The 22,085-nt window shown below is 55.7% G+C and overlaps 1 protein-coding gene across 1 annotated transcript; it reads left to right on the top strand.

The window, feature by feature from the left end:
* On the top strand, positions 1 to 1,806 carry LOC138355063 (mucin-2-like). Its single transcript, XM_069309777.1, has one exon. It carries the CDS (start codon positions 1 to 3, stop codon positions 1,804 to 1,806), a length of 1,806 nt encoding a protein of 601 aa, XP_069165878.1.
* The last annotated feature ends 20,279 nt before the right edge of the window (positions 1,807 to 22,085 follow it).

The raw sequence follows: 22,085 nt of genomic DNA, 5'->3' as shown, positions 1-22,085 counted from the left end.
ATGGTCACCAGGACCACGAGGACCAACAACGGACCACGAGGACCAACAACGGTCACCAGGACCACGAGGACCAACAACGGTCACCAGGACCACGAGGACCAACAACAGTCACCAGGACCACGAGGACCAACATCAGTCACCAGGACCACGAGGACCAACAATGGTCACCAGGACCACGAGGGTCAACAACGGTCATCAGGACCACGAGGGTCAACAACGGTCACCAGGACCACGAGGGTCAACAATGGTCACCTCAACGGTCACCAGGACCACGAGGACCAACAACGGTCACCAGGACCACGAGGACCAACAACGGTCACCAGGACCACGAGGGCCAACAACGGTCACCAGGACCACGAGGACCAACAACGGTCACCAGGACCACGCGGGTCAACAACGGTCACCAGGACCACGAGGGCCAACAACGGTCACCAGGACCAAGAGGACCAACAACGGTCACCAGCACCACTGGGCCAACAACGGTCACCAGTACCACTGGGCCAACAACGGTCACCAGCACCACTGGGCCAACAACGGTCATCAGGACCACGAGGGTCAACAATGGTCACCACAACAACGGTCACCAGTACCACTGGGCCAACAATGGTCACCAGGACCACGAGGGCCAACAATGGTCACCTCAACAACGGTCACCAGGACCACGAGGGTCAACAATGGTCACCACAACAACGGTCACCAGGACCACGAGGAACAACAACGGTCACTAGTACCACTGGGCCAACAATGGTCACCAGTACCACTGGGCCAACAACGGTCACCAGTACCACTGGGCCAACAACGGTCACCAGTACCACTGGGCCAACAACGGTCACCTCAACAACGGTCACCAGTACCACTGGGCCAACAACGGTCACCAGTACCACTGGGCCAACAATGGTCACCACAACAACGGTCACCAGTACCACTGGGCCAACAATGGTCACCAGGACCACGAGGGCCAACAATGGTCACCTCAACAACGGTCACCAGGACCACGAGGGTCAACAATGGTCACCACAACAACGGTCACCAGGACCACGAGGAACAACAACGGTCACTAGTACCACTGGGCCAACAATGGTCACCAGTACCACTGGGCCAACAACGGTCACCAGTACCACTGGGCCAACAACGGTCACCAGTACCACTGGGCCAACAACGGTCACCTCAACAACGGTCACCAGTACCACTGGGCCAACAACGGTCACCAGTACCACTGGGCCAACAACGGTCACCAGTACCACTGGCCCAACAATGGTCACCACAACAACGGTCACCAGTACCACTGGGCCAACAACGGTCACCTCAACAACGGTCACCAGTACCACTGGGCCAACAACGGTCACCAGTACCACTGGGCCAACAATGGTCACCACAACAACGGTCACCAGTACCACTGGGCCAACAATGGTCACCACAACAACGGTCACCAGTACCACTGGGCCAACAACGGTCACCAGTACCACTGGGTCAACAATGGTCACCACAACAACGGTCACCAGCACCACTGGGCCAACAACGGTCACCAGGACCACGAGGGTCAACAATGGTCACCACAACAACGGTCACCAGTACCACTGGGCCAACAACGGTCACCAGTACCACTGGGCCAACAACGGTCACCAGTACCACTGGGTCAACAATGGTCACCACAACAACGGTCACCAGCACCACTGGGCCAACAACGGTCACCAGTACCACTGGGCCAACAATGGTCACCACAACAACGGTCACCAGTACCACTGGGCCAACAATGGTCACCAGTACCACTGGGCCAACAATGGTCACCACAACAACGGTCACTAGCACCACTGGGCCAACAATGGTCATTGTCTGCGTGCAACAAAGTGTGCTGGAGAAAGTGCTTGCGGTTCCACAGTGTGAAGGCAACAATTGCGTTAGTGCCAATTGTGTATGCAAACACAATTCCTCCGTTGTTTAACAAAAAAATTCGATGCAATTTATCTCTCTTTCTCTCCGGAAATAAAAGTGCAAATCAGATTTAGTCTCGGAGCTCAAAAATTGGAGGTGGAACCGCACGTTCTGGGAGCAAACTGACTCATCTCCCCGGGGAGGAGAGCAAGCTTTTCTTGCCACTAAATGTTTGCCAAAACTGTTCTGTTCAACATATCCTTCATATTGTCACTTTTCTTGCACATTATTCAAATAAATATTAACTTTATATCTTTATTTCATTTACATTTTCGACAACGTCGCTAATTAGGTTGTGGGTCAAGTGAATGATGATTTAGAGAATTGTGGGAGGGTAGACACGACTGTGTTTGTGGGAGGGTAGACACGACTGTGTTTGTGTGAGGGTTGTCAACTGTGTTTGTGGGAGGGTAGACACGGTTGTGTTTGTGGGAGGGTAGACACGACTGTCTTTGTGGGAGGGTAGACACGACTGTGTTTGTGGGAGGGTAGACACGACTGTGTTTGTGGGAGGGTAGACACGACTGTGTTTATGGGAGGGTAGACACGACTGTGTTTGTGGGAGGGTAGACACGACTGTGTTTGTGGGAGGGTAGACACGACTGTGTTTGTGGGAGGGTAGACACGACTGTGTTTGTATGTAGGTGTGAGCGTCATGGTGTCGGAAAACCCGACACCATTTACTAATATTAAATACAATATGCAGATAATGTTGCTGCTGTTGTTTACACAGGTTAACCCATAGAAAATATAGCGCAGTGAAAATTTCCATTAATATAAAAAGAGATATAATTGCAACATAGTACTATAAATTCACCAGCTATTCTGTTGGGAATTATTCTTAATACATTAGTCTTTGGACTTTTAACATCATAAAAACATCTCATTTGAATTAACTTAATTATCAAGACCAAAATATAGTAAATGTGACCTTCCACCATATTCTGACATCTGGACTAGGAGAGCCAAGCGTCAGTGGCGAGGGAGGTCAGTCATTGTTAAGACCAGAGTCGCTTGGAGCAAGTTCAGCTCCTGTAATTCTCCCTTGGACGAAATGTTATGGAGATCAAATTAGTGCTTCTACCATCATCAGCCCGCAGTCAACATCTAAACGAGGGAAGTGTCTTTCAGAAATCTTATCTAAATCATTCCTGGCCAGAAATGTTACGTAGGTAGGATTAATTCCGGTTAGAACACGAGCAAACGACTCAACCCAGGTAATTATTCCTTGGTCCTTATCTTATAATATATAAATGTTGCCTCTGATATAGCTGTCACATATATAGGATTCCGGTTTTACAGCTAGTGCCCTTTGACAGGAGTATAGAAGATGAAGCAAGAATTAATCTTGGTACATCAGTACAGGGTGGTGTATGCTAGTCTAAATTGAGGATTATTTGGAGTCAACATCCTCGTCCATACCTGGTGGGATAAGCCTACCATACAAAAACAAAAGGCCTCTCAATTATCAATACTAATATATGTAGTTTAATACTGTATTTTGACTAGCTGCATATATATATAAATTTAATATAAATTCCCACTAATGTGTATTGAGTCGATTTGTGAGAATATTGCAGAAATACAGTCCGCTAAACATCATACAAATTGCTATCGAAATTAATGTATATATAAATTCTATATAAATTCATAAAAATTAAATATAAATCTCACAGGTCGGTTCCCACACATGGAAACCTTCACCTCTCATGTACCCTTGCCTGCCCACTCCCAGAGCCTTGCCTGTCCACTCCCAGAGCCTTGCCTGTCCACTCCTAGAGCCTTGCCTGTCCACTCCCAGAGCCTTGCCTGTCCACTCCCAGAGCCTTGCCTGTCCACTCCCAGAGCCTTGCCTGTCCACTCCCAGAACCTTCCCTGTCCACTCCCAGAGCCTTGCCTGTCCACTCCCAGAGCCTTGCCTGTCCACTTTCAGAGCCTTGCCTGTCCACTCCCAGAGCCTTGCCTGTCCAATCCCAGAGCCTTGCCTGTCCACTCCCAGAGCCTTGCCTGTCCACTCCCAGAGCCTTCCCTGTCCACTCCCAGAGCCTTGCCTGTCCACTACCAGAGCCTTGCCTGTCCACTCCCAGAGCCTTGCCTGTCCACTCCCAGAGCCTTGCCTGTCCACTCCCAGAGCCTTGCCTGTCCACTCCCAGAGCCTTGCCTGTCCACTCCCAGAGCCTTGCCTGTCCACTCCCAGAGCCTTGCCTGTCCACTCCCAGAACCTTGCCTGTCCACTCCCAGAACCTTCCCTGTCCACTCCCAGAGCATTGCCTGTCCACTACCAGAGCCTTGCCTGTCCACTCCCAGAGCCTTGCCTGTCCACTCCCAGAGCCTTGCCTGTCCACTCCCAGAGCCTTGCCTGTCCACTCCCAGAGCCTTGCCTGTCCACTCCCAGAGCCTTGCCTGTCCACTCCCAGAGCCTTGCCCGTCCACTCCCAGAGCCTTGCCCGTCCACTCCCAGAGCCTTGCCTGTCCACTCCCAGAGACTTACCTGTCCACTCCCAGAGCCTTGCCTGTCCACTCCCAGAGCCTTGCCTGTCCACTCCCAGAGACTTGCCTGTCCATTCCCAGAGCCTTGCCTGTCCAATCCCATAGCCTTGCCTGTCCACTCCCAGAGCCTTGCCTGTCTACTCCCAAAACCTTCCCTGTCCACTCCCAGAGCCTTGCCTGCCCACTCCCAGAGCCTTGCCTGTCCACTCCCAGAGCCTTACCTGTCTACTCCCAAAACCTTCCCTGTCCACTCCCAGAGCCTTGCCTGTCCACTCCCAGAGCCTTACCTGTCTACTCCCAAAGCCTTGCCTGTCCACTCCCAGAGCCTTGCCTGTCTACTCCCAAAACCTTCCCTGTCCACTCCCAGAGCCTTGCCTGTCCACTCCCAGAGCCTTACCTGTCCACTCTCAGAGCCTTGCCTGTCCACTCCCAGAGCCTTGCCTGTCCACTCCCAGAGCCTTGCCTGTCCACTCCCAGAGCCTTGCCTGTCCACTCCCAGAGCCTTGCCTGTCCACTCCCAGAACCTTCCCTGTCCACTCCCAGAGCCTTGCCTGTCCACTCCCAGAGCCTTGCCTGTCCACTCCCAGAGCCTTGCCTGTCCACTCCCAGAGCCTTGCCTGTCCACTCCCAGAGCCTTGCCTGTCCACTCCCAGAGCCTTGCCTGTCCACTCCCAGAGCCTTGCCAGTCTACTCCCAAAACCTTCCCTGTCCACTCCCAGAGCCTTGCCTGTCCACTCCCAGAGCCTTGCCTGTCCACTCCCAGAGCCTTGCCTGTCTACTCCCAAAACCTTCCCTGTCCACTCCCAGAGCCTTGCCTGTCCACTCCCAGAGCCTTGCCTGTCCACTCCCAGAGCCTTACCTGTCTACTCCCAAAACCTTCCCTGTCCACTCCCAGAGCCTTGCCTGTCCACTCCCAGAGCCTTACCTGTCTACTCCCAAATCCTTCCCTGTCCACTCCCAGAGCCTTGCCTGTCCACTCCCAGAGCCTTGCCTGTCCACTCCCAAAACCTTCCCTGTCCACTCCCAGAGCCTTGCCTGTCCACTCCCAGAGCCTTGCCTGTCCACTCCCAGAGCCTTGCCTGTCTACTCCCAAAACCTTCCCTGTCCACTCCCAGAGCCTTGCCTGCCCACTCCCAGAGCCTTGCCTGTCCACTCCCAGAGCCTTACCTGTCTACTCCCAAAACCTTCCCTGTCCACTCCCAGAGCCTTGCCTGTCCACTCCCAGAGCCTTACCTGTCTACTCCCAGAGCCTTGCCTGTCTACTCCCAAAACCTTCCCTGTCCACTCCCAGAGCCTTGCCTGTCCACTCCCAGAGCCTTACCTGTCCACTCTCAGAGCCTTGCCTGTCCACTCCCAGAGCCTTGCCTGTCCACTCCCAGAGCCTTGCCTGTCCACTCCCAGAGCCTTGCCTGTCCACTCCCAGAGCCTTGCCTGTCCACTCCCAGAGCCTTGCCTGTCCACTCCCAGAGCCTTGCCTGTCCACTCCCAGAACCTTCCCTGTCCACTCCCAGAGCATTGCCTGTCCACTACCAGAGCCTTGCCTGTCCACTCCCAGAGCCTTGCCTGTCCACTCCCAGAGCCTTGCCTGTCCACTCCCAGAGCCTTGCCTGTCCACTCCCAGAGCCTTGCCTGTCCACTCCCAGAGCCTTGCCTGTCCACTCCCAGAGCCTTGCCTGTCCACTCCCAGAGCCTTGCCTGTCCACTCCCAGAGCCTTGCCTGTCCACTCCCAGAGCCTTGCCTGTCCACTCCCAGAGCCTTGCCTGTCCACTCCCAGAGCCTTGCCTGTCCACTCCCAGAGCCTTGCCTGTCCACTCCCAGAGCCTTGCCTGTCCACTCCCAGAGCCTTGCCTGTCTACTCCCAAAACCTTCCCTGTCCACTCCCAGAGCCTTGCCTGTCCACTCCCAGAGCCTTGCCTGTCCACTCCCAGAGCCTTGCCTGTCAACTCCCAGAGCCTTGCCTGTCCACTCCCAGAGCCTTGCCAGTCTACTCCCAAAACCTTCCCTGTCCACTCCCAGAGCCTTGCCTGTCCACTCCCAGAGCCTTGCCTGTCCACTCCCAGAGCCTTGCCAGTCTACTCCCAAAACCTTCCCTGTCCACTCCCAGAGCCTTGCCTGTCCACTCCCAGAGCCTTGCCTGTCCACTCCCAGAGCCTTACCTGTCTACTCCCAAAACCTTCCCTGTCCACTCCCAGAGCCTTGCCTGTCCACTCCCAGAGCCTTACCTGTCTACTCCCAAATCCTTCCCTGTCCACTCCCAGAGCCTTGCCTGTCCACTCCCAGAGCCTTGCCTGTCCACTCCCAGAGCCTTGCCTGTCCACTCCCAAAGCCTTGCCTGTCCACTCCCAAAACCATCCCTGTCCACTCCCAGAGTCTTGCCTGTCCACACCCAGAGCCTTACCTGTCCACTCCCAGAGTCTTACCTGTCCACTCCCAGAGCCTTACCTGTCCACTCCCAGAACCTTCCCTGTCCACTCCCAGAGCCTTGCCTGTCCACTCCCAGAGCCTTACCTGTCCACTCCCAGAGTCTTGCCTGTCCACTCCCAGAGCCTTACCTGTCCACCCCCAGAGTCTTGGCTGTCCACTCCCAGAGCCTTACCTGTCCACTCCCAGAACCTTCCCTGTCCACTCCCAGAGCCTTGGCTGTCCACTCCCAGAGCCTTACCTGTCCACTCCCAGAACCTTCCCTGTCCACTCCCAGAGCCTTGCCTGTCCACTCCCAGAGCCTTACCTGTCCACTCCCAGAGTCTTGCCTGTCCACTCCCAGAGCCTTGCCTGTCCACTCCCAGAGCCTTACCTGTCCACTCCCAGAGCCTTGGCTGTCCACTCCCAGAGCCTTACCTGTCCACTCCCAGAACCTTCCCTGTCCACTCCCAGAGCCTTGCCTGTCCACTCCCAGAGCCATACCTGTCCACTCCCAGAGTCTTGCCTGTCCACTCCCAGAGCCTTACCTGTCCAGCCCCAGAGTCTTGCCTGTCCACTCCCAGAGCCTTACCTCTCCACTCCCAGAGTCTTACCTCTCCACTCCCAGAGCCTTACCTCTCCACTCCCAGAGCCTTACCTGTCCACCCCCAGAGTCTTGCCTGTCCACTCCCAGAGCCTTACCTGTCCACTTCCAGAGTCTTGCCTGTCCACTCCCAGAGCCTTACCTCTCCACTCCCAGAGCCTTACCTGTCCACCCCTAGAGTCTTGCCTGTCCACTCCCAGAGCCTTACCTCTCCACTCCCAGAGCCTTACCTGTCCACCCCCAGAGTCTTGCCTGTCCACTCCCAGAGCCTTACCTGTCCACTCCCAGAGCCTTACCTCTCCACCCCCAGAGCCTTACCTCTCCACTCCCAGAGCCTTACCTGTCCACCCCCAGAGTCTTGCCTGTCCACTCCCAGAGTCTTGCCTGTCCACTCCCAGAGCCTTACCTGTCCACCCCCAGAGTCTTGGCTGTCCACTCCCAGAGCCTTACCTGTCCACTCCCAGAACCTTTCCTGTCCACTCCCAGAGCCTTGCCTGTCCACTCCCAGAGCCTTACCTGTCCACTCCCAGAGTCTTGCCTGTCCACTCCCAGAGCCTTACCTGTCCACCCCCAGAGTCTTGCCTGTCCACTCCCAGAGCCTTACCTGTCCACTCCCAGAGTCTTACCTGTCCACTCCCAGAGCCTTGCCTGTCCACTCCCAGAGCCTTACCTGTCCACCCCCAGAGTCTTGCCTGTCCACTCCCAGAGCCTTACCTGTCCACCCCCAGAGTCTTACCTCTCCACTCCCAGAGCCTTACCTCTCCACTCCCAGAGCCTTACCTGTCCACCCCCAGAGTCTTGCCTGTCCACTCCCAGAGCCTTACCTGTCCACCCCCAGAGTCTTACCTCTCCACTCCCAGAGCCTTACCTCTCCACTCCCAGAGCCTTACCTGTCCACCCCCAGAGTCTTGCCTGTCCACTCCCAGAGCCTTACCTGTCCACCCCCAGAGTCTTGCCTGTCCACTCCCAGAGCCTTGCCTGTCCACTCCCAGAGCCTTGCCTGTCCACTCCCAGAGCCTTGCCTGTCCACTCCCAGAGCCTTACCTGTCCATTGCCAGAGCCTTACCTGTCCACTCCCAGAGTCTTGCCTGTCCACTCCCAGAGCCTTGCCTGTCCACTCCCAGAGCCTTGCCTGTCCACTCCCAGAGCTTTGCCTGTCCACTCCCAGAGCCTTGCCAGTCTACTCCCAAAACCTTCCCTGTCCACTCCCAGAGCCTTGCCTGTCCACTCCCAGAGCCTTGCCTGTCCACTCCCAGAGCCTTACCTGTCTACTCCCAAAACCTTCCCTGTCCACTCCCAGAGCCTTGCCTGTCCACTCCCAGAGCCTTACCTGTCTACTCCCAAATCCTTCCCTGTCCACTCCCAGAGCCTTGCCTGTCCACTCCAAGAGCCTTGCCTGTCCACTCCCAGAGCCTTGCCTGTCCACTCCCAAAGCCTTGCCTGTCCACTCCCAAAACCAACCCTGTCCACTCCCAGAGTCTTGCCTGTCCACACCCAGAGCCTTACCTGTCCACTCCCAGAGTCTTACCTGTCCACTCCCAGAGCCTTACCTGTCCACTCCCAGAACCTTCCCTGTCCACTCCCAGAGCCTTGCCTGTCCACTCCCAGAGCCTTACCTGTCCACTCCCAGAGTCTTGCCTGTCCACTCCCAGAGCCTTACCTGTCCACCCCCAGAGTCTTGGCTGTCCACTCCCAGAGCCTTACCTGTCCACTCCCAGAACCTTCCCTGTCCACTCCCAGAGCCTTGGCTGTCCACTCCCAGAGCCTTACCTGTCCACTCCCAGAACCTTCCCTGTCCACTCCCAGAGCCTTGCCTGTCCACTCCCAGAGCCTTACCTGTCCACTCCCAGAGTCTTGCCTGTCCACTCCCAGAGCCTTACCTGTCCACTCCCAGAGCCTTGGCTGTCCACTCCCAGAGCCTTACCTGTCCACTCCCAGAACCTTCCCTGTCCACTCCCAGAGCCTTGGCTGTCCACTCCCAGAGCCTTACCTGTCCACTCCCAGAACCTTCCCTGTCCACTCCCAGAGCCTTGCCTGTCCACTCCCAGAGCCTTACCTGTCCACTCCCAGAGCCTTACCTCTCCACTCCCAGAGTCTTGCCTGTCCACTCCCAGAGCCTTACCTGTCCACCCCCAGAGTCTTGCCTGTCCACTCCCAGAGCCTTACCTCTCCACTCCCAGAGTCTTACCTCTCCACTCCCAGAGCCTTACCTCTCCACTCCCAGAGCCTTACCTGTCCACCCCCAGAGTCTTGCCTGTCCACTCCCAGAGCCTTACCTGTCCACTTCCAGAGTCTTGCCTGTCCACTCCCAGAGCCTTACCTCTCCACTCCCAGAGCCTTACCTGTCCACCCCCAGAGTCTTGCCTGTCCACTCCCAGAGCCTTACCTGTCCACTCCCAGAGCCTTACCTCTCCACCCCCAGAGCCTTACCTCTCCACTCCCAGAGCCTTACCTGTCCACCCCCAGAGTCTTGCCTGTCCACTCCCAGAGCCTTACCTGTCCACTCCCAGAGCCTTACCTGTCTACTCCCAGAGTCTTGCCTGTCCACTCCCAGAGCCTTACCTGTCCACCCCCAGAGTCTTGGCTGTCCACTCCCAGAGCCTTACCTGTCCACTCCCAGAACCTTCCCTGTCCACTCCCAGCGCCTTGCCTGTCCACTCCCAGAGCCTTACCTGTCCACTCCCAGAGTCTTGCCTGTCCACTCCCAGAGCCTTACCTGTCCACCCCCAGAGTCTTGCCTGTCCACTCCCAGAGCCTTACCTGTCCACTCCCAGAGTCTTACCTGTCCACTCCCAGAGCCTTGCCTGTCCACTCCCAGAGCCTTACCTGTCCACCCCCAGAGTCTTGCCTGTCCACTCCCAGAGCCTTACCTGTCCACCCCCAGAGTCTTACCTCTCCACTCCCAGAGCCTTACCTCTCCACTCCCAGAGCCTTACCTGTCCACCCCCAGAGTCTTGCCTGTCCACTCCCAGAGCCTTACCTGTCCACCCCCAGAGTCTTACCTCTCCACTCCCAGAGCCTTACCTCTCCACTCCCAGAGCCTTACCTGTCCACCCCCAGAGTCTTGCCTGTCCACTCCCAGAGCCTTACCTGTCCACCCCCAGAGTCTTGCCTGTCCACTCCCAGAGCCTTGCCTGTCCACTCCCAGAGCCTTGCCTGTCCACTCCCAGAGCCTTACCTGTCCATTGCCAGAGCCTTACCTGTCCACTCCCAGAGTCTTGCCTGTCCACTCCCAGAGCCTTGCCTGTCCACTCCCAGAGCCTTGCCTGTCCACTCCCAGAGCCTTACCTGTCCATTGCCAGAGCCTTACCTGTCCATTGCCAGAGGGCAACATAAACCGTTCTGGACATTGTGTGGACCACACAACACCACACAGTGTGGACCACACAACAACACAGTGTGGACCACACAACACCACACAGTGTGGACCACACAACAACACAGTGTGGACCACACAACACCACACAGTGTGGACCACACAACAACACAGTGTGGACCACACAACAACACAGTGTGGACCACACAACAACACAGTGTGGACCACACAACAACACAGTGTGGACCACACAACAACACACAGTGTGGACCACACAACAACACACAGTGTGGACCACACAACAACACACAGTGTGGACCACACAACAACACACAGTGTGGACCACACAACAACACACAGTGTGGACCATACAACACCACACAGTGTGGACCATACAACACCACACAGTGTGGACCACACAACAACACACAGTGTGGACCACACAACAACACACAGTGTGGACCACACAACAACACACAGTGTGGACCACACAACACCACACAGTGTGGACCACACAACACCACACAGTGTGGACTATACAACACCACACAGTGTGGACCACACAACAACACACAGTGTGGACCACACAACAACAAACAGTGTGGACCCACACAAACTACACACAGTGTGGACCACACAACCAACACACAGTGTGGACCACACAACAACACAACAGTGTGGACCATACAACACCACACAGTGTGGACCACACAACAACACACCAGTGTGAGACCACACAACAACACACAGTGTGGACCACACAACACCCACAGTGTGGACCCACACAACACACACACAGTGTGGACCTACACAACACCACACAGTGTGGACCACACAACACCACACAGTGTGGACCACACAACACCACACAGTGTGGACCACACAACAACACACAGTGTGGACCACACACACAACACACAGTGTGGACCACACAACACCACACAGTGTGGACCACACAACAACACACAGTGTGGACCACACAACAACACACAGTGTGGACCACACAACAACACACAGTGTGGACCACACAACAACACAGTGTGGACCACACAACACCACACAGTGTGGACCACACAACAACACACAGTGTGGACCACACAACAACACACAGTGTGGACCATACAACACCACACAGTGTGGACCACACAACAACACACAGTGTGGACCACACAACAACACACAGTGTGGACCACACAACAACACACAGTGTGGACCATACAACACCACACAGTGTGGACCACACAACAACACACAGTGTGGACCACACAACACCACACAGTGTGGACCACACAACAACACACAGTGTGGACCACACAACACCACACAGTGTGGACCACACAACACCACACAGTGTGGACCACACAACAACACACAGTGTGGACCACACAACACCACACAGTGTGGACCACACAACAACACACAGTGTGGACCACACAACAACACACAGTGTGGACCATACAACAACACACAGTGTGGACCATACAACACCACACAGTGTGGACCACACAACACCACACAGTGTGGACCATACAACACCACACAGTGTGGACCACACAACAACACACAGTGTGGACCACACAACAACACACAGTGTGGACCACACAACAACACACAGTGTGGACCACACAACAACACACAGTGTGGACCACACAACACCACACAGTGTGGACCATACAACACCACACAGTGTGGACCACACAACAACACACAGTGTGGACCACACAACAACACACAGTGTGGACCACACAACACCACACAGTGTGGACCATACAACACCACACAGTGTGGACCACACAACACCACACAGTGTGGACCACACAACAACACAGTGTGGACCACACAACAACCACACAGTGTGGACCACACAACAACACACAGTGTGGACCACACAACAACACACAGTGTGGACCACACAACACACACAGTGTGGACCACACAACACACACAGTGTGGACCACACAACACCACACAGTGTGGACCACACAACAACACAGTGTGGACCACACAACACCACACAGTGTGGACCACACAACAACACACAGTGTGGACCACACAACAACACACAGTGTGGACCACACAACAACACAGTGTGGACCACACAACAACACAGTGTGGACCACACAACAACACAGTGTGGACCACACAGTGTGGACCACACAACAACACACAGTGTGGACCACACAACAACACAGTGTGGACCACACAACAACACAGTGTGGACCACACAACACCACACAGTGTGGACCACACAACAACACAGTGTGGACCACACAACACCACACAGTGTGGACCACACAACAACACACAGTGTGGACCACACAACAACACACAGTGTGGACCACACAACAACACAGTGTGGACCACACAACAACACAGTGTGGACCACACAACACCACACAGTGTGGACCACACAACAACACAGTGTGGACCACACAACACCACACAGTGTGGACCACACAACAACACACAGTGTGGACCACACAACACACAGTGTGGACCACACAACAACACACAGTGTGGACCACACAACAACACACAGTGTGGACCACACAACAACACACAGTGTGGACCACACAACAACACCACAGTGTGGACCACACAACAACACAGTGTGGACCACACAACAACACACAGTGTGGACCACACAACACCACAGTGTGGACCACACAACAACACAGTGTGGACCACACAACACCACACAGTGTGGACCACACAACAACACACAGTGTGGACCACACAACAACACACAGTGTGGACCAACTTCCTGGACGAGACTCTGTGGTTGGTGCCGTGAGGACGCTGACTGGTGGGGAATATATTTGTGTGTTTTTTTACCTGTAAAACTCAATGTAATGCTAACACAGTTGAAGGAGGATATGGAGAGGGTGGAGGCAACTACCAGCCTGCTGGACCAGGCTACACCAGCCTGCTGGACCAGTCTACACCAGCCTGCTATACCAGTCCACACCAGTGTGCTAGACCAGTCTACACCAGCCTGCTATACCAGTCCACACCAGTATGCTAGACCAGTCTACACCAGCCTGCTATACCAGTCCACACCAGTGTGCTAGACCAGTCTACACCAGCCTGCTATACCAGTCCACACCAGTGTGCTAGACCAGTCCACACCAGCCTGCTAGACCAGTCCACACCAGCCTGCTAGACCAGTCTACACCATCCTGCTAGACCAGTCTACAACAGCCTGCTAGACCAGTCCACACCAGCCTGCTAGACCAGTCCACACTAGCCTGCTAGACCAGTCTACACCAGCCTGCTAGACCAGTCCACACCAGCCTGCTAGACCAGTCCACACCAGCCTGCTAGACCAGTCCACACCAGCCTGCTAGACCAGTCCACACCAGCCTGCTAGACCAGTCTACACCAGCCTGCTAGACCAGTCCACACCAGCCTGCTAGACCAGTCCACACCAGCCTGCTAGACCAGTCCACACCAGCCTGGTAGACCTGTCCTCACCAGCCTGCTACTCCAGTCCTCACCTGCCTGCTAGACCAGTCCTCACCAGCCTGCTACTCCAGCCAGCTACACCAGCCTGGTAGACCTGTCCTCACCAGCCTGCTACTCCAGTCCTCACCTGCCTGCTAGACCAGTCCTCACCAGCCTGCTACTCCAGCCAGCTACACCAGCCTGCAAGACCAGTCTACACCAGTCTGCTAGACCAGTCCAAACCAGCCTGAAAGACCAGTCCTCACCAGCCTGCTACTGCAGCCTGCTAGACCAGCCTGCTAGACCAGTCTACACCAGCCTGCTAGACCAGTTCACACCAGCCTGCTACTCCAGTCTACACCAGCCAGCTAGACCAGTTCTCACCAGCCTGCTAGACCAGTCCACACCACCCTGCTAGACCAGTCTACACAAGCTTGCTAGACCAGTCCACACCAGCCTGCTTGACCTGTCCTCACCAGCCTGCTACTGCAGCCTGCAACACCAGCCTGCTAGACCAGTCTACACCAGTCTGCTAGACCAGTCCAAACCAGCCTGCAAGACCAGTCCACACCAGCCTGCTAGACCAGTTCAAACCAGCCTGCTACTCCTGTCGACATCAGCCTGCTAGACCAGTTCACACCAGCCTGCTACTCCAGTCTACAACAGCCTGCTAGACCAGTCCTCACCAGCCTGCTAGACCAGTCCACACCAGCCTGCTGGACCAGTCCACACCACCCTGCTAGACCAGTCCACACAAGCCTGCTAGACCAGTCTACATCAGCCTGTTAGACCAGTCCACACTAGCCTGCTAGACCAGTCTACACCAGCCTGCTTGACCAGTCCACACCTGCCAGCTAGACCAGTCCACACTAGCCTGCTAGACCAGTCTACACTAGCCTGCTAGACCATTCCACACCAGCCTGCTAGACCAGTCTACACCAGCCTGCTAGACCGGTCCACACCAGCCTGGTAGACCTATCCTAACCAGCCTGCAAGACCAGTCCTCACCAGCCTGCTACTCCAGCCTGCTACACTAGTCTACACCAGTCTGCTAGACCAGTCCAAACCAGCTTGCTAGACCAGTCCTCACCAGCCTGCTACTGCAGCCTGCTACACCAGCCTGCTAGACCAGTCCACACCAGCCTGCTAAACCAGTCCACACCAGCCTGCTAGACCAGTCCACACCAGCTTGGTAGACCTGTCCTCACCAGCCTGCTACTCCAGTCCTCACCAGCCTGCTAGACCAGTCCTCACCAGCCTGCTACTCCAGCCTGCTACACCAGCCTGCTAGACCAGTCTACCCAAGTCTGCTAGACCAGTCCAAACCAGCCTGCTAGACCAGTCCACACCAGCCTGCTAGACCAGTCCAAACCATCCTGCTACTCCTGTCAACATCAACCTGCTAGACCAGTTCACACCAGCCTGCTACTCCAGTCTACACCAGCCTCCTAGACTAGTCCTCACCAGCCTGCTAGACCAGTCCATACCAGCCTGCTAGACCAGTCCACACCAGCCTGCTAGACCAGTCCACACCACCTTGCTAGACCAGTCCACACCACCTTGCTAGACCAGTCTACACCAGCCTGTTAGACCAGTCAACACTAGCCTGCTAGACCAGTCTACACCAGCCTGCTAGACCAGTCCACACCTGCCTGCTAGACCAGTCCACACTAGCCTGCTAGACCAGTCTACACCAGCCTGCTAGACCAGTCCACACCAGCCTGCTAGACCAGTCAACACCAGCCTGCTAGACCGGTCCACACCAGACTGGTAGACCTATCCTAAACAGCCTGCAAGACCAGTCCTCACCAGCCTGATACTCCAGCCTGCTACACCAGTCTACACCACTCTGCTAGACCAGTCCAAACCGGCATGCTAGACCAGTCCAAACCAGCCTGCTAGACCAGTCCTCACCAGCCTGCTACTGCAAACTGCTACACCAGCCTGCTAGACCAGTCTGCACCAGCCTGCTAGACCAGTTCACACCAGACTGCTAATCCAGTCTACACCAGCCTGCTAGACCAGTTCTCACCAGCCTGCTAGACCAGTCCACACCAGCCTGCTAGACCAGTCTACACCAGCCTGCTAGACCAGTCCACACCAGCCTGCTAGACCAGTCCTCACCAGCCTGCTACTGCAGCCTGCTACACCAGCCTGCTACACCAGTCTACACCAGTCTGCTAGACCAGTCCAAACCAGCCTGCTAGACCAGTCCAAACCAGCCTGCTACTCCAGTCTACACCAGCCTGCTAGACCAGTCCACACCAGCCTGCTAGACCAGGCTACACCAGCCTGCTAGACCAGTCTACACCAGCCTGCTAGGCCAGTCCACACCAGCCTGCTAGACCAGTCTACACCAGCCTGCTAGACCGGTCCACACCAGCCTGGTAGACCTATCCTAACCAGCCTGCAAGACCAGTCCTCACCAGCCTGCTACTCCAGCCTGCTACACTAGTCTACACCAGTCTGCTAGACCAGTCCAAACCAGCTTGCTAGACCAGTCCTCACCAGCCTGCTACTGCAGCCTGCTACACCAGCCTGCTAGACCAGTCCACACCAGCCTGCTAAACCAGTCCACACCAGCCTGCTAGACCAGTCCACACCAGCTTGGTAGACCTGTCCTCACCAGCCTGCTACTCCAGTCCTCACCAGCCTGCTAGACCAGTCCTCACCAGCCTGCTACTCCAGCCTGCTACACCAGCCTGCAAGACCAGTCTATACCATTCTGCTAGACCAGTCCAAACCAGCCTGCAAGACCAGTCCTCACCAGCCTGCTACTGCAGCCTGCTACACCAGCCTGCTAGACCAGTTTACACCAGCCTGCTAGACCAGTTCACACCAGCCTGCTACTCCAGTCTACACCAACCTGCTAGACCAGTCCACACCAGCCTGCTAGACCAGTCTACACCAGCCTGCTAGACCAGTCCACACCAGCCTGCTAGACCAGTCTACACCAGCCTGCTAGACCGGTCCACACCAGCCTGCTAGACCAGTCTACACCAGCCAGCTAGACCAGTTCTCACCAGCCTGCTAGACCAGTCCACACCAGCCTGCTAGACCAGTCCTCACCAGCCTGCTACTGCAGCCTGCTACACCAGCCTGCTAGACCAGTCTACCCAAGTCTGCTAGACCAGTCCAAACCAGCCTGCTAGACCAGTCCACACCAGCCTGCTAGACCAGTCCAAACCAGCCTGCTACTCCTGTCAACATCAACCTGCTAGACCAGTTCACACCAGCCTGCTACTCCAGTCTACACCAGCCTCCTAGACTAGTCCTCACCAGCCTGCTAGACCAGTCCATACCAGCCTGCTAGACCAGTCCACACCAGCCTGCTAGACCAGTCCACACCACCTTGCTAGACCAGTCCACACCACCTTGCTAGACCAGTCTACACCAGCCTGTTAGACCAGTCAACACTAGCCTGCTAGACCAGTCTACACCAGCCTGCTAGACCAGTCCACACCTGCCTGCTAGACCAGTCCACACTAGCCTGCTAGACCAGTCTACACCAGCCTGCTAGACCAGTCCACACCAGCCTGCTAGACCAGTCAACACCAGCCTGCTAGACCGGTCCACACCAGACTGGTAGACCAGTCCTCACCAGCCTGCTACTGCAGCCTGCTACACCAGCCTGCTACACCAGTCTACACCAGTCTGCTAGACCAGTCCAAACCGGCATGCTAGACCAGTCCAAACCAGCCTGCTAGACCAGTCCTCACCAGCCTGCTACTGCAAACTGCTACACCAGCCTGCTAGACCAGTCTACACCAGCCTGCTAGACCAGTTCACACCAGACTGCTAATCCAGTCTACACCAGCCTGCTAGACCAGTTCTCACCAGCCTGCTAGACCAGTCCACACCAGCCTGCTAGACCAGTCTACACCAGCCTGCTAGACCAGTCCACACCAGCCTGCTAGACCAGTCCTCACCAGCCTGCTACTGCAGCCTGCTACACCAGCCTGCTACACCAGTCTACACCAGTCTGCTAGACCAGTCCAAACCAGCCTGCTAGACCAGTCCAAACCAGCCTGCTACTCCAGTCTACACCAGCCTGCTAGACCAGTCCACACCAGCCTGCTAGACCAGGCTACACCAGCCTGCTAGACCAGTCTACACCAGCCTGCTAGGCCAGTCCACACCAGCCTGCTAGACCAGTCCAAACCAGCCTGCTAGACCAGTCCTCGCCAGCCTGCTAGACCAGTCAATACCCGCCTGCTAGACCAGTCCACACAAGACTGCTAGACCAGTCTACACCAGCCTGCTAGACCAGTCCACACCAGCCTGCTAGACCAATCTACACCAGCCTGCTAGACCAGTCCACACCAGCCTGCTAGACCAGCCCTCACCAGCCTGCTACTCCAGTCCTCACCAGCCAGCTAGACCAGTCTTCACCAGCCTGCTACTCCAGCCTGCTACACCAGCCTGTTAGACCAGTCTACACCAGTCTGCTAGACCAGTCCAAACCAGCATGCTAGACCAGTCCACACCAGCCTGCTATTCCTGTTAACATCAGCCTGCTAGACCAGTTCACACCAGCCTGCTAATCCAGTCTACACCAGCCTGCTAAACCAGTCCAAACCAGCCTGCTAAACCAGTCCACACCAGCCTGCTAGACCAGTCTACACCAGCCTGCTACTCCAGTTTTCACCATTCTGCTAGACCAGTGAACACCAGCCAGGTAGACCAGTCAACAGCAGCCTGCTAAACCAGTCCACCCAAGCCTTCTAGACCAGTCCTCACCAGCCTGGTAGACCAGTTCACACCAGCCTGGTAGACCAGTCCTCACAAGCCTGGTAGACCAGCCCTCACCAGCTTGGTAGACCAGTCCTCATCAGCCTGGTAAACCAGTCCTCACCAGCGTGGTAGACCAGTCCTCACCATCTTGTTAGACCAGTCCTCACAAGCCTGCTAGACTAGCCCACACCAGTCTGCTAGACCAGTCCACACAAGCTTGCTAGACCAGTCCTCACTAGTCTGGTAAACCAGTCCACACCATCCGGCTACACAAGTCTACACCTGCTTGCTAGACCAGTCCTCACCATCCTGGAAGACAAGTCCTCACCAGCCTGCTACACCAGTCTACACCTGCTTGCTAGACCAGTCCTCACCAGCCTGGTAGACCAGTCCTCACCAGCCTGCTACACCAGTCTACACCTGCTTGCTAGACGAGTCCTCACCAGCCTGCTACTCAAGTCCACACCAGCCTGCTAGACCAGTCAACACCAGCCTGCTAGACCAGTCCTCACCAGCCTGCATGACCAGTCCACACCAGCCTTCTAGACCAGTCCTCAACAGCCTGCTACTCCAGTCTACACCAGCCTGCTAGACCAGTCCTCACCAGCCTGCTACTGCAGCCTGCTACACCAGTCTACACCAGTTTGCTAGACCAGTCCAAACCAGCCTGCTAGACCAGTCCACACCAGCCTGCTAGACCAGTCCAAACCGGCCTGCTACTCCTGTCAACATCAGCCTGCTAGACCAGTTCACACCAGCCTGCTACTCCAGTCTACACCGGCCTGCTAGACCAGTCCTCAGCAGCCTGCTAGACCAGTCCACACCAGCCTGCTAGACCAATCTACACCAGCCTGCTAGACCAGTCCACACCAGCCTGCTAGACCAGTCTACACCAGCCTGCTAGACCAGTCTATACCCGCCTGTTAGACCAGCCCTCACCAGCCTGCTAGACCAGTCCTCACCAGCCTGCTAGACCAGTCCACACCAGCCTGCTAGACCAGTCCACACCAGCCTGCTAGACCAGTCCAAACCAGCCTGCTAGACCAGTCCTCACCAGCCTGCTAGACCAGTCCTCACCAGCCTGCTAGACCAGTAAATACGCGCCTGCTAGACCAGTCTACACCAGCCTGCTACACCAGTCCACACCAGCCTGCTAGACCACTCTACACCATACTGCTAGACCAGTCCACACCAGCCTGCTAGACCAGTCCACACCAACCTGCTAGACCAGTCCACACCAACCTGCTAGACAAGTCCTCACCAGCCGCAAGACCAGTCCACACCAGCCTGGTAGACCAGTCCTCACCAGCCTGCTACTCCAGCCTGCTAGACCAGCCTGCTAGACCAGCCTGCTAGACCAGCCTGCTACACCAGTCCAAACCAGCCTGCTACTCCTGTCAACATCAGCCTGCTAGACCAGTTCACACCAGCCTGCTTCTCCAGTCTACACCAACCTGCTAGACCAGTCCTCACCAGCCTGCTAGACCAGTCCACAGCAGCCTGCTGGACCAGTCCACACCAGCCTGCTACTCAAGTTCTCATAATTCTGCTAGACCAGTGCACACCAGCCTGCTAGACCAATCTACACCAGCCTGATACTCCAGAAGACACCTGCCTGGTAGACCAGTCCACAGCAGCCTGCTAGACCAGTCCACCCAAGCCTTCTAGACGAGTCCTCACCAGCTAGGTAGACCAGTCCACACCAGCCTGGTAGACCAGTCCACACCAGACTGGTAGACCAGTCCTCACTAGCCTGGTAGACCAGTCCTCACTAGCCTGCTAGACCAGTCCACACCAGCCTGCTACTCCAGTTCTCACCATTCTGCTAGACCAGTGCACACCAGCCAGGTAGACCAGTCCACAGCAGCCTGCTAAACCAGTCCACCTAAGCCTTCTAGACCAGTCCTCAAAAGCCTGGTAGACCAGTCCTCACCAGCTTGGTAGACTAATCCTCATCAGCCTGGTAGACCAGTCCTCACCAGCCTGGTAGACCAGTCCTCACCAGCTTGTTAGACCAGTCCTCACAAGCCTGCTAGACTAGCGCACACCAGCCTGCTAGACCAGTCCACACAAGCTTGCTAGACCAGTCCTCACCAGTCTGGTAGACCAGTCCACACCATCCGGCTACACATGTCTACACCTGCTTGCTAGACCAGTCCTCACCATCCTGGTAGACAAGTCCTCACCAGCCTGCTACACCAGTCTACACCTGCTTGCTAGACCAGTCCTCACCAACCTGGTAGACCAGTCCTCACCAGCCTGCTACACCAGTTTACACCTGCTTGCTAGACCAGTCCTCACCAACCTGGTAGACCAGTCCTCACTATCCTGGTAGACAAGTCCTCACCAGCCTGCTACACCAGTCTACACCTGCTTGCTAGACCAGTCCTCACCAACCTGGTAGACAAGTCCTCACCAGCCTGCTACACCAGTCTACACCTGCTTGCTAGACCAGTCCTCACCAACCTGGTAGACCAGTCCTCACCAGCCTGCTACACCAGTCTACACCTGCTTGCTAGACGAGTCCTCACCAGCCTGCTACTCTAGTCCACACCAGCCTGCTAGACCAGTCAACACCAGCCTGCTAGACCAGTCCTCACCAGCCTGCTAGACCAGTAAATACGCGCCTGCTAGACCAGTCTACACCAGCCTGCTACACCAGTCCACACCAGCCTGCTAGACCACTCTACACCATACTGCTAGACCAGTCAGTAGTGGAAATGGCCCCATAGAGCGGCAATTTTGTTTTTTTCGACTGCCGCTCTACGTCGCAAGGTTATTTTTAACTTCAGACCGGCCGTTTTGGGTTTTTTTCCGGGGCCTGTCTACGCACCCCTAGTTTCACGAACTTGAAGTACGACATAGACCGTGCGTTTTTTTGTTTTTCAGGAGCCGGTCTACGCACCCTGGGTTTTCTACAAGTCGCTCTATGGTCCCTGCCATTTTCTCTCAAGGGGATTAAACGGCCGCCTCCAGTCATCCCCAAATTTCGTTGGCTCAGTGACCCTGCACAGACATTGCTAATGGTCAATGACGTCACCAGCTAGCCGCTCAGCGTTCCTGCACCGGCATGTTCAATGGGATTAAAAAGCCGGTCGTAGCATCATGGGTTTTGCGATACAACAGTGTCCTTGAAACCTAATATAAAATACCATCATCCCTAG

This window comes from Procambarus clarkii, chromosome 65, assembly GCF_040958095.1.
Source record: "Procambarus clarkii isolate CNS0578487 chromosome 65, FALCON_Pclarkii_2.0, whole genome shotgun sequence".
NCBI classification, from domain to species: Eukaryota; Metazoa; Arthropoda; class Malacostraca; order Decapoda; family Cambaridae; genus Procambarus; species Procambarus clarkii.
Note: the sequence above shows the minus strand (reverse complement) of the source record. Positions and strands in the feature narration are given on the sequence as shown.

What these genes read in the sequence shown, in the direction of transcription:
- LOC138355063 (XM_069309777.1), top strand. Translation starts at nt 1, where the DNA reads ATGGTCACCAGGACCACGAGGACCAACAACGGACCACGAGGACCAACA.